The sequence below is a fragment of the Mustelus asterias genome, chromosome 15, assembly GCF_964213995.1.
Source record: "Mustelus asterias chromosome 15, sMusAst1.hap1.1, whole genome shotgun sequence".
Lineage (NCBI taxonomy): Eukaryota > Metazoa > Chordata > Chondrichthyes > Carcharhiniformes > Triakidae > Mustelus > Mustelus asterias.
This window is the reverse complement of record NC_135815.1, coordinates 58,877,388-58,891,184: the sequence shown is the minus strand read 5'-3', so window position 1 is coordinate 58,891,184 and position 13,797 is coordinate 58,877,388. Positions and strand designations below refer to the sequence as shown.

General features: G+C 47.4%; 1 protein-coding gene across 6 annotated transcripts in view; it reads right to left on the bottom strand.

Annotated features, from left to right (window-relative positions):
• Positions 1-1,179: 1,179 nt before the first annotated feature.
• Positions 1,180-13,797, bottom strand: part of ipcef1 (interaction protein for cytohesin exchange factors 1) — a 138,006-nt gene continuing 125,388 nt past the window's right edge. For all 6 annotated transcript variants that reach the window (XM_078229950.1, XM_078229949.1, XM_078229948.1 and 3 more), the window contains one exon: positions 1,180-2,103. In XM_078229950.1, coding sequence (XP_078086076.1) covers positions 1,903-2,103 — 201 coding nt within the window. In that variant the 3' untranslated portion in view covers positions 1,180-1,902. The remainder of the gene's footprint in view (positions 2,104-13,797) is intronic.

Below are 13,797 nucleotides of genomic sequence, written 5' to 3'. Positions count from 1 at the left end.
CAATTCTTTTTTCAATTGGGTAGTTGTTATGGTGCAGAGTCAGGAGCCAGAGGTTTTCCTGATGTCAGGGTCCTGAGCCCAAGGACTAGATTTTCCGGCCATGCTTACCCCAAAACTGGAAAATCCCACCTGAGGTCAATGGACCTTTGCATGGTCTGCTGCCTGTCCGCTACAATTCCCATGGTGGGTGGGATGGGGAAATTCCTCTCAAGAGCAAAATCCAGCCCCTAATATTTGAAGTAGAACAGATCAGGGTCTTGGAAGAAAAGAGAAAATGCTGAAAATCTCTGCAGGTCTGGCAGCATCTGTGAGGAGAGAAAAGAGCTGACGTTTCGAGTCCAGATGACCCTTTGTCAAAGCTGATATCTTGGAAGAGGCTGATACTATTGGGCAGAATTTAATGCTCCCCACAAGGTGGGTTCTCAGGCAGTGGGGGGAAAGCATAAAATTGAATGGACGCAATTTCATTCTTGGGTGGGCAGGGCCTCAGATTGGAAACTGCCCATTCACCTATTAAGGCTCGTAAGTTGTCACTGAATGACCACTAAGGGCCTTATCCTCCTCAGCCTCAATGTTTAGGCCAGCAGGTGTGGGGAGGGTGAGAAACGGACATTTCCACCTTTCCCCATCTCGGGCGGGAAGGCGCCTCACTCTGAAGAGTTCGGGCGCCCTGGGATGTTGGAGCTCCAGGTCCCCCTCACCCCCTGGTCCAACTCCCGATTGCCCTCTTGTGATCATCCATAGGAATTAGGAGCAGAGGTCGGCAAATTCAGCCCTTTGTGCCTGCTCCACCATTCAATCAGATCATGGCTGATCTCTCCCTGGTCTCAAATCCACCTCCCCTCCTGATCCCCATATCCTGTTTTCCCCTTCTTTATTAGAAATATATCCATCTATCTATTACATTTTCAGAACATATATCTTCAGAATCTGACACAATGTCAGTCAGGGAAGGGGTGAATGTGTTATAGCCAGACAGTCCAGTTCTGCTGGCAAAAGAGTTAGAACAATGTATGTAGTAAATGTTGCACTGTTAGGAAAGGGGTGAGTACATAGCCAGCGAGTATTTCACTGCTGGGAGAGGAGTAGGTCACAGCCAGTGAGTACGCACTGTTGGGAAAGGGGTGCATACACAGCCAGCAAGTGCGGTTTGCTTTAGCCAAATAATCTTACTCATTTGAATTCGGCCGCTGTTTGTTTATTTGGAGGCAGAACGGACAGAACAATTTATTACAGAAATAATGATAATGGTGAAATAACAGATTTTTCTCAGTTTATTCTGTTTGATGGCATAGCTTTGATTAGTACAATTAAAATATAATGTAAATGTAAGCTTTGTTTACATTTGTACAAGTTACACTGTTTGCTTCGATCAGTCTGCGAGGAACTGACAGATTAACGTGAATTGGCCTTTAGTCGAGAAAATATCAGTTTTCACAATTTCTTACGTGGAATTTCACATGTATAAAAATATTATGCAAGTGTGAAAACGTGTTTCAATAACTCTGACCATTTGAAGCCCAATACTGAATGCAGAATAAATAGAATACCACAAAAATAGAATATGTAAATGCATGCAGAATTGTACTTTCACCCGGGAGAATGTCCTTGAACACACTCCTGTGAATCTTTATACTTACAAATAAAACTGCAACCCACTACTATCAGTGCAATAGCGCATAAGTTAAATAATCATTTGCAAGTCCTACACTGTAGGCAAAAAAGGACTTTACATGTCTACTTATAAACACAATGAATACTGTTAATCAGTTGGTGGCCGTCATTGTTTGCAGGCAGCATTAGCCTACTGGAAGTCCACCACTGCCTCTTAGTGCTTCAATAAGCTGTACAGCTTGACCAGGACAGTTAAGTACCATATTTTGGTGAAGTCATTCTCAAGTCTTAAACATCAGTTTTCACACAGGACGATTGCTGATCCTCCAGAACATTAGTTTTTTTTTCAGAATAGATTCGAGCTTGGCAGCTTTTACAGATATCCTGCAGCAATAAGGAGTAATCTTCCTTCCACTGTCTAAATTTCTCGGAGGTCAGCTGTGGACTTTCCAAGAGCTGGTTTATTATGGCCAAGTCTGCTTCTTTGGACTAATTAATGGAGACAAAAGAAGAAAAAAAGCGACCATAATTACTATGATACAAACAACCATGTTTAATCACTGTAAAAATAACTTACTGCTATGCTACACTGTATGTACGTGATCCACTTCATATACGTACTAAAGGCATGTTTGATATGTGGATTTTCTTACGTTCAAATAAAATTTAATTCCTGATGAGGACAAGACTGTCATTTTCTGGAGCAGCTTTGATTTGATTTATTATCGTCACATGTAGTATTATACAGTGAAAAATATCGTTTCTTGCATGTGATACAGACAAAGCATACCGTTCATAGAGAAGGAAATGAGTGGAGAATGTAGTATTATAGTCATAGCTAGGGTAGAGAAAGATCAATTTAATATGAGGTAGGTCTATTCAAAAGTCTGATGGCAGCAGGGAAGAAACTGTTCTTGAGTCGGTTGGTACGTGACCTCAGACTTTTGTATCTTTTTCCTGCGGAAGAAGGTGGAAGAGAGAATGTCCGGGGTGCATGGGGTCCTTAATTATGCTGGCTGCTTTGCCGAGGCAGCGGGAAGTGTAGACAGAGTCAGTGGATGGGAAGCTGGTTTGCATGATAGACTGGGTTTCATTCACGACCCTTTGTAGTTTCTTGCAGTCTTCGGCAGAGCAGGAGTCATACCAAGCAGTGATACAACCAGAAAGAATGCTTTCTGTGGTGCATCTGTAAAAGGTGGTAAGACTTGCAGCTGACATGCCAAATTTCCTTAGTCTTCTGAGAAAGTAGAGGCGTTGGTGGGCTTTCTTAACTATAGTGCCAGCATGGGGGGTCCAGGACAGCTTGTTGGTGATCTGGACACCTAAAAGCTTGAAGCTCTCGACCATTCCTGCTTCGTTCCCATTGATGTAGATAGGGGCACATTCTCCACTACGCTTCCTGAAGTCAATGACTGTCTCCTTTGTTTTATTGACATTAAGGGAGAGATTATTGTTGTCGCACCAGTTCACCATATTCTCTATCTCATTCTCTGTCTTGTCATTGTTTGAGATCTGACCCACTACAGTTGTGTCATCAGCAAACTTGAAAATCGAGTTGGCAGAGAATTTGGCCACACAGTCATAGGTGTAAAAGGAGTATAGTAGGGAGGTGAGGACACAGCCTGTGGGACACCGGTGTTGAGGATGATCGTGGAGATGTTATTGCCTATCCTTACTGATTGCGGTCTGTGGGTTAGGAAGTTCAGGATCCAGTCGCCGAGGCCCAGATCACGGAGTTTGGAGATGGTTTCGTAGGAATAATGGTGTTGAGCTGTAGTCAATAAATAGGAGTCTGATATAGGTGGCTTTGTTATCTAGATGTTCCAGGGTTGAGTGCAGGGCCAGGGAGATGGCGTCTGCTGTGGACCTGTTGTGGCAGTGGGCAACCTGTAGTGGATCCAATCCGGGAGGCTGGAATTGATTCATACCATGACTAAACTTTTGAAGCACTTCATACTGATGGATGTCAGAGCTACCAAATGATAGTCATTAAGGCACGCTGCTTGGCTTTTCTTTGATACCGGGATGATGGTGTGGTGATATAAACAGGGCCTAGTTTTAAGGCTGATAAAATTGGATATCCTAAATTAAAGAATTGGGCACATTGAAATCAAACACAGTCAAACCTCAGGCAGGCCAATTGTACAATACACAAATGTGTCTGGGCCTGACCCATCAACCACCCATCAAAGGTCGTTACACTCTACTTGAGACTTAGCAGGAGATCATGGCACCTCATTGAAATGCATCGGTCTATTGTTAGAAGCCCAGATCGGGCCAGACTTTCTGTCACCAAGAGATCCTGTAGAAACCTTACCTGATAACAAGTTTAACAACATGGAGATGGACACCTGGGGGGCGGACCCTGGTGTCCTGTCAGGCAGACATCAAGAAACCCACTGGGTATTGGAACCCCCTCCTGGGACCTCATTGGCCAGAAGCCAGAGAAGTTTCTGGAAAGGCAAGCAGGCTGGGGATAAAGGGACACACTCAGAGGCACAAGGAGTGAAGACTCGACAGGGGAGACGGCCGTGACCATTCGGAAGACTGACCAGACAAGGAAGGAAGGAAGAAGTGGCCATCGAGACTCACCTTCGTGACAACAGACCAGAGGGACTCAGAGAATCGGGCCTGCAGTTTAACCAAGCCATCTTTACGGGTAGTATACTTGAATCTGCTGGGGTATCCTCTTGTTTTATGTGGGGGTAATTTAAGGGTTAATAGTATTATTAATAAACTTGTTGAATCTTTACTTGTGTTTGTCCTTTGTCCACCTTGCAAATAAGGGCACCGGGGTAAAACCTTGGAGTAAGTAAACTGGTTGAAAGTATCTGAGATTAACAGGTACAACAGTGGCACCCCAGATGGGACTTCGATAAGAAGTAATACGTTGCTCCGAAGTCGAACCTTCAACCCGGTATTCTCCAACACTCCGTCTGAGCCTGAATTAAGAGGGCAGATGCCCCACGTGACGGCCAGTCTTAAGTGAGTGAAGGACTAATACAGATTCAACCAGTAAATTGGGCCATAAACCCGGTGTCTGTAACACAAGGTGGACAAACTGTGTAGTTAGAACTAGAACAGTCTAGGGAATTTGGGTAAAATCTACGGGAGGGAATTTAGTACCTTACCTATACTCAAGTGACGAATCCTAAAAGGAAATAATCATGGCCAGTCATGCTGCATGGGAGGACCTCTGGGATTGGGGTTCAAATGTCCAAATCCACCCATGGGTCCGCATTCTGTCACAACTGGCCGTAATAGGAATCCTACTTACGATAGTGTACCTAACCATCCTCACATTTAAGTGCGCCCGGTGGAAGACCGCGCGCATACAACAATTGGAAGCGGAGGTAAGCACAGGAGAAGAAAGGAACCAGATTAACATGATACACATGAGCCAATTCCAGGCTCAATGTGATAAAGCCTGCCAAAGGGCACGGCGTGCTGTCCGTGAGAGAGAGGCTGCGCTGCAACAGGTAGAGGAAGTTAAACGTAAATGCAGCGACCTACAGGCTGCAGTAAAAGTTTTGCACCAAGCAGGAAAAGTAAATACAGCCCGCGCAACAGACCACTCCAAATGCCTGCGCGAGATTGAAGATTTAAAAGCACAACTAGCCATAAAAAGGGGTGTAATGTGTGCATACACGACCAAAACAGGGGATAGTGACCCAGGGGTAGAGTGGGGGGATTTAGAAGAGGATGCCTGCCATTATGCAACAGCTAGCGTCACTGCCGACTGGGGACCCCCACCTCCCTTCCCGGGAGTGGAACCAACGGCACCACCTAATCCAGCCCCCACCTGGGGAAACTCAGTCTCAGCTCCTAGTCCTTGTACCATCCCAAAAAGCCCAGTCACTAATCCAGTTCCTGTACCGATGAATCCAGTCACCACCCAACGACAGGATGGACAGAACCACAATGTGACTTGTGTAACTCCATACACCATGACACAGCTCATTGACATAGCTAAAGTGATTGGAGTATTTGAACCCTCCGGGGATCCACATGCTCTCTTTGACCAGGTTACCCAATATCGTGTTTTAAACGGTCTAGATGAGGCAGAAGAGGTTAAACTTATTCTGTTATGTTTAAGTCCTGCCATCCGTTCCGCCCTACCCGAACCCCAGAACGTGGCCGGGGGAACCCTACCAGAAATGAAGGCGGCCGTTCTGGCCGCCATAGGCTACAATAGGGATGACCCGGTAAAAGGCTTAAACAACTGCCAACAAAAGAGAGGGGAGCACCCGACAGCATATGCTGGCCGACTATGGAACCAATTTGTTGCGGTTTTTGGCCAATTAAATCGAGTCCAATTAAATGCACACCACCGGTCCACATGGATCCGGACCCTGATAGCACATACCACCGAGGGGAGTCGGAAAGCCTGTGAGAATTTTGATCCCGATGATAATACACACACAGAAGCCTGGGCCATCCGCAAAATGACTCGTGTGTGGGAACGGGAAGTTAGACAAACAGACACCCCCAAGCCCACAAAACACGGATTGATGAACCCAATCCACACAGACCTGGCCCCGGTTTGGCGTAACGAAGGGGGAGGTGGAAACAGGGGACTGGGAAACTCACCCCCATATACCCCTGCCAATCATCGATACAGAAAACCGCAGCCCCGCCCAGAACCCCGATATATTCCCAACCCCAGGTACAGGGAACAAGACAAAGCCACGTCCAGATATCCACCCCCACAAGTGCAGTGTTACAACTGTGGCCAGATCGGCCATTTTGCCAGGGAATGTAGAGCCCCGCCCAGCCAGATCCCACGACCGCCCCAACGATTTCACAGAGGAGAACCCCGACCTATGTCATTAGAAGGACCTGCCAGACAATGCATCACAACCCCGGTGGATACCTCCGACACCCCTTTCAGCCTCTACCCCCAATTAGACTGCGGACTGGAAGCATGACTGTGTCACACCTCCCCAACTTGGGTCTGCAACACTGAATGGGATAGTGTAGGGAGACCCCTTGTAAAAGGCAAAGTAGGAGGCCGCCCCATCGAGTTCCTATGGGACACAGGGGGATCCCGTACCACTCTTAACACATCCCGTGACCTCAGCTGCACTTGGCCTACCAGGAAAATAATAATGTTAAGTGGCTTTACGGGACATTCACAGGAAGGCTTGGAAACAGACCCATTAGAATTTTGACTGGGTAATATAATATGTCATCACCCAGCTATCTTGGTTAAACTCCACCCAGAGGCAGAGCACATTCTAGGCTCCGATCTGATGAGGAAATGCAACCTGTCGTTTGACCCCGCTAACTGTTGCATTTGGCAAATGCCAACCACCTGTCAATCCCCAGTCGAGGTAGCCACCAGCAGATACGTAGACCGAATATCTACCTTTGGAGAATTGTGGATCAGGCCCACAGAAATGACGGAAGACCCTGAAGCACAGGGTATATTAGCCAAACACACACAGGCATTCGCCAGTCACAAGCATGACTGCGGCCGAATAACAGGGGAGGTAATCATAGAAGGTCCTGACCCTAAACCCCAAAGACAGTACGGCTTCCCTAAGCAAGCCGAAAGGGAAGTGGCCAAGGTGATTAGCAGTTTATTAAAACAAGGAGTCCTGCGCCCTGTTGCTTCCACTAACAACTCCCCCATATGGCCGGTAAGGAAACCTGACGGTTCCTGGAGGCTCACAATCGATTAGCGAGCCCTAAATCAGACCACCCCCATCACAGCCCCCACAGTGGCGACGAACCCAGAAGCCATGATGAAACAAGCCCCACACGCAAAACTTTTCACAGTGTTGGACATCAGTAATGGCTTCTGGTCAATTCCCTCAGATCACCACTGTCGATACAAATTTGCCTTCACGTTCCAGGGACAACAGTACACTGGACGTGTTTACCACAAGGTTTTCATAACTCCCCCTCCATATTTCACCAGCGCCTAGCAAAAGGCTTGGAGGCATTCTCCAGACCAGAATGTTTGGTACAATACGTAGGTGATCTCCTCTTACAGACTGAAACAAGAGGGGAACATCTAAAGTTATTGGATGAACTGCTGAACCTCCTCACTACATTAGGGTTAAAGGTAAATCCCAAGAAAGCCCAGATCATGAGACGACAGGTCTCTTACTTGGGTACAGTAGTGACTGAGGGAAAGCATGAGATAGAAAGGAAGCGAATCGAATCTGTAACGCGCCTTCCCTTACCAAAGGACGTGAGCTCCCTGCGCTCCTTTCTGGGCTTAGTGGGGTACTGCCGCAACCACATAGACGGCTTCGCCACTAAAGCCGCTCCCCTGTCCGAACTTTTACGGAAAAACACCCCGTGGGTCTGGACTGCGCGACACACACAAGCAGTCTCAGACCTCAAACAATCCCTTGCACAAGCCCCTGCCTTACAGGTACCCAACCCGGAACTCCCTTTTGCCCTTGAAGTAGCGGCCACTGACAGCACACTAGCTGCCGTGCTCCTTCAAGAACGGCACGGACGATTTGGCCCAATTGCTTACGCTTCCCGCATACTAACTCCGGTTGAACAAAGTTTTTTGGTGCGCGAAACCCCCTTATTATCAGTTTTCTGGGCAGTGCACCGCTATAACTACATAGTCAGCTTGAACCCCCTCACTATACTTACAGAACACACCCCCATACAACTACTGCTGAACGGCCGAATTAAAGATGGGACGGTTAGTCAAAACCGTATTGCACGGTGGACACTCATGTTACAGGGTCCAGGGTCGAGACATTGCGGTCAAACACACCCGGGTCCCCACATTCCTGGCAGACAACCTAACCTACCGCGGGGAGCCCCATGAATGCCAGGTTCCGGCAATAAAAGACCCCAAGGGGCCATTGTTGCCAAAACAAAAGGGGGGAGGAGCCAGGGGAATCAGCCAAACCCAGTCTCAGGACAGTTTAAAAATTTTTGTAGATGGGTCATCCATGGTGGAAGAGGGAAACAGGAGGACAGGATGTGGGATATACGTGGAAGACCAGGAAGGCAAGCCCCTGAGGGAGATAGCCTTAAAACTTCCAGCACACATGAGAGCACAAGCTGCAGAACTGGCAGCGATAGCATACGTAGTCAGCCATCCTGACCTGTTCCCCACACCCGCGGACATACACTCCGATAGTATGTATGTCTGCAACAGTTTAACAGACTTCATGCCCCTATGGGAAGCAAGGGGATTCATATCTGCAGATGGGAAACCTCTTCCATCAGCCCCACTGTTAAGATTTATTTTCCAGGCTGCCCAAGACCGGGAGTATGGCATAATTAAAGTAAAGGCCCACCACCGCACCTCCCCACTTGGGAACATAAGGGTGGGTGAATTAGCCAAACAGGGTGCTAGAGAGGGGAAATTTTGGCAACCAATAGTTACAGAGCGAATTGAAGCTGTGACTGTTGCCAGACCAAGGTTGAAGACCTAAAACAAGCCCAGAGCAGTGACCAGGACCTGAAACAAATTCAGGAAGGGGCAAACCCCACCTCCTTTGAAAAATGGCGGGCCGCAATATCGGTACAGGATGGGCTTATCCTTAAGGACGGCTTATATGTGGTCCCAACCAGGGACCGTAACCAAATCATTTTCCAAAACCACGATGTCCAGGGCCATCAAGGGGCAGGAACCACAAGTGAGCGAATCAAAGGATTGTGTTGGTGGCCAAACCTAGAACAGGATGTGTGGCATTACGTTGATAATTGTATCATCTGTGCACAGAACAATCCTGATAAATATACCCACAAAGGGGAACTGAGACATACTCGCCCTGTGGAAGGTCCCTGGACAAATCTCCAGATTGACTATATTGGTCCCTTACCGCCCGGAGTGGGAGGTTACAAATACATCCTGGTCATCGTAGACACTTTTAGTAAATGGGCGGAAGCTTTTCCAACCCGCACTAACACAGCCAAGGTCACAGCTGACATCCCAGTGCAGCACATATTCACTAGGTGGGGCCTTCCCCGCAGCATCGACTCGGACCAGGGCACTCACTTCACTGCCCAGGTAATGCAACACGTAATGGAATTGTTCGGGATAAAGCAACAATTCCACATTGCTTACCACCCCCAATCTAGCGGTGTAGTAGAGAGGATGAACCGTACCCTCAAAGCTATGATCCGTAAGACCGTTCAGCAGAACAATCACTCCTGGAACAAAGTCCTTCCCTTCATATTAATGATGGTGCGCAATTCCGTATCTGGTTCCACCGGATTCACCCCCCCATGTCCTCATGACCGGGCGACCTATGCGAGGAATTGAACCTTTACTCGGGCTGGATCTGTCAGGGCCCGAAGTCACGGCCCTCACCCACGAAAATGCCGTGAGAGCCATCCTAGAAAACATACAGGCCGCACAACAGGCTGCAGCCGTTAAGATAGGCAAACGGAAGCAGCAAAGTAAGGCCTATTTTGATGGTAAGGTAAAACCCATCGAATATGAGGTTGAGCAACAGATAATGCTGAGTCTTCCAGCCTAGAATGTTCTTGTCCCCCAAATATGCCGGCCCCTATCCAGTGGTAGATAAGGCCAGCCCCTCGGTATACAAGGTCATGGTAGACCACAAGAAAGCCGGGTGGTATCATGTGAACCAAATGAAGGCATTCGGCTCCCAGCAAAATTTTCACCAATACCATGTCACCCTGGAAGGAGTCTTTGAGTCATAAGGAAGTCCCAACCCTCACCCCACAGCACCGGACCTCAACCACGGTCCACAATCTGTACCCCAGGTTATCAACCCCCACCCAGTATCCCCAGGAACAGCACACGCAACCTCAGTCCCTGCCCCAATTTACAGGGCTTCAGGAATAAAACCCCGGCCCAAGGGACCCCGACGGAAAGGATGGGGAGCCCGCAAACCTTACCCCCTGTGGCGCCCCTGGTACCGGGACTCCCAGAACCGTTTGACCCGGCGCTCACCACCAGAGGTGGTAATGCAGTGGGTACCTGGCAGCCAAAGCCCGCCCACATAGGTTCCCTCCACTAAGAAAGAATCAGGACGTCACAGTCCAAATTGTAAATAGCTTTATCCGTCCACTCCACGCATCACCCAATTGAAAAGGGTTTCTTATCTGCCCACATTATACTGCGTCATAATCTTCCGACACACCACAGTTTGGTTGTGGGGTGAAGAATCTATTGTTATACTGTGCCATAGTCCTCCAACAACAAGGACACATGCCACATACCCAACATTTTATTTTCACGCTCTGCAAACTCCTTACCCCACTCAACCCCATCTACACTGATTGCCGACCAACCCTTCGTATGACACTATTGGTCCTTTATTATTCCTTTACTTATTTCTTTGGTTTTATTTTATAAAAAAAGAGGAGTCATACGACATTCTAGTAAAGAAAAGGAAAAGAGAATCAGATATTAATAAGAATTAACAGGTGCTACCTTGATCTTCCCCAGAATGAACTACATACTTCCCTGTTATCTGGGACTCCTCGTCTCAGACCGAACCACAGACACCACACCAACCAAAGACCAGAAGATCAGCCTACGATACCCCGGATATATGTGGTTCACCCCACGCCCGATGGAAGTACACTCGTCAGAGGTCAACCTTTTGGCACCCCTTAGAAACTTTCTGGAAGGGGACTACAGAACAATATCTAAAGAACGTAAACTCTTGCAGAATAAAAGACTTGATTTAGATGCAGCAAAAGCAAGACTGAAGAAGGCAAAGGTCTCAGAGGCCCGTTCAGCAGCAGAACAGGAAATGCGAATTACACAAAGTGAATTTGATCGCCAGGCAGAGATCACAAGACTTTTGCTTGAAAGAATTAGCAGTACACATGCTCATCACCTTTGTTGCCTGCATGGCTATGTTGATGCCCAGTTGACCTACTACGCTCAGTATTACTATTGCTTTGTTTTGTATATACCCAATTGACGTATTGTTTCTTGTTGTTTTGTAAATTATTTTACTTCATTTTGTACTGTTTATTGCTTTGTTTTGTATATACCCAATTGCTTATTGTTTTTCTAAAATGATTTTACTTCATTTAAATTTGTTAGTACTATTGTGGGTTAGGGATGATACTGTCAACTCCAGATTCGGGGTACTTGCTTGTTCAGATGGTTTGGTGAGAATTGTGTGATCCGGTTCGCTGACGTTCATTGGATCAAGAGGAGGGAATGTGGTGATATAAACAGGGCCTAGTTTTAAGGCTGATAAAATTGGATATCCTAAATTAAAGAATTGGGCACATTGAAATCAAACACAGTCAAACCGCAGGCAGGCCAATTGTACAATACACAAATGTGTCTGGGCCTGACCCATCAACCACCCATCAAAGGTCGTTACACTCTACTTGAGACTTAGCAGGAAATCATGGCACCTCATTGAAATGCATCGGTCTATTGTTAGAAGCCCAGATCGGGCCAGATTTTCTGTCACCAAGAGATCCTGTAGAAACCTTACCTGATAACAAGTTTAACAACATGGAGATGGACACCTGGGGGGCGGACCCTGGTGTCCCGTCAGGCAGACATCAAGAAACCCACTGGGTATTGGAACCCCCTCCTGGGACCTCATTGGCCAGAAGCCAGAGAAGTTTCTGGAAAGGCAAGCAGGCTGGGGATAAAGGGACACACTCAGAGGCACAAGGAGTGAAGACTCGACAGGGGAGACGGCCGTGACCATTCGGAAGACTGACCAGACAAGGAAGGAAGGAAGAAGCGGCCATCGAGACTCACCTTCGTGACAACAGACCAGAGGGACTCAGAGAATCGGGCCTGCAGTTTAACCAAGCCATCTTTACGGGTAGTATACTTGAATCTGCTGGGGTATCCTCTTGTTTTATGTGGGGGTAATTTAAGGGTTAATAGTATTATTAATAAACTTGTTGAATCTTTACTTGTGTTTGTCCTTTGTCCACCTTGCAAATAAGGGCACCGGGGTAAAACCTTGGAGTAAGTAAACTGGTTGAAAGTATCTGAGATTAACAGGTACAACAATGGTCATCTTCTTGAAGCAGATAGAGACCTCAGATTCTTGTAAAGAGAGGTTGAAGATGTCTGAGAATACCCCTGCCAGCTGGTCCGCGCAGAACCTGAGTGCTGGTCCAGGTACCCCATCCGGGCCAGTCGCTTTCCTTGGGTTGACCTTCGAGAAGGCTGCTCCGACATCTGCAATGATGACCTCAGATACAGGTTCATCCAAGGCTTCTGGGGTGGAGGGCGTGCTCTCGTTGACCTCTTGCTCAAAACGAGACTTTGAACGGGCTTGGTGAGTGAATGAAAGGCCGAGAGCCTGTTGACCACCTCTTAGGCTGGGATTTTCCGGCCCTGCCTGCCCCAGGATCTTCCAGTCCCACTGATAGTCAATGGAGTTTTGGTGGGCCTGCTGCATTCCCTGTGCCGGGTCCTGCTGTGATGGAACCAAAAAATCCCTGCCTCTTTTAGCTGGCTATTGTATTCTATTAGACACTTCCCCACATAAAATAATTCAGTTTGGAAGTAGGACATTAATTGTATATGGATTAATAGCTGTAGAAAGGTAAATCCTGCATAAGAGACGTGCTTTTGTAAACAGACAACTAATTTTTAAAAACCATCCATTTGTTCAATATAGATTATGAAGTTAAATGTCAAATCAGTATATGAGGATAATCAAACTCATGTTGTTAATTTCTGTTAATCTGGACCAGGAAGAAGAGTTGGCACTGGTTGGCTTTCAATGAAGCTACAAGTTTAATTTACCTTGAGGCCTGGATTTACTGAGGAAATAGTTTCAGGATAATGGGAGGGTTAGACATTATGGCTGGGGTTCTCCCCCCAAAGATTTTAAGTCCCCAATTCGCATGAAGTAACTCTCGCCAATTTTTAGCATGATTTCCAGAATGAATCGCCGACACTCTGTGCATCACAGAGTGCCCTAGCAGGATTCCCTCTGGAAATCAGGGGGCAGGGCCTATTCATGCCCAAGAGGCTGGCAGCATAGCACTGAGTGGGCCACTGCGCATGCGCCAATCTGTCAATGCAGAGATCAACGCATACGCAGTGGTCCTGCATTGCCAGCCTTCCGATCGCTAGCCAGCCGTGCAAAATGAAGATTTCCACATTGTAATCAGCTCCAAGCCAATTTCTGGCATGGAGCTGATGATGCTGGAAATCTTCGGCTGGGAAACGTGTGGAAGCTGTGGTGCCCAGCAGGAAGCCTGCAAAACGGCCTCCGCTGATGTCTC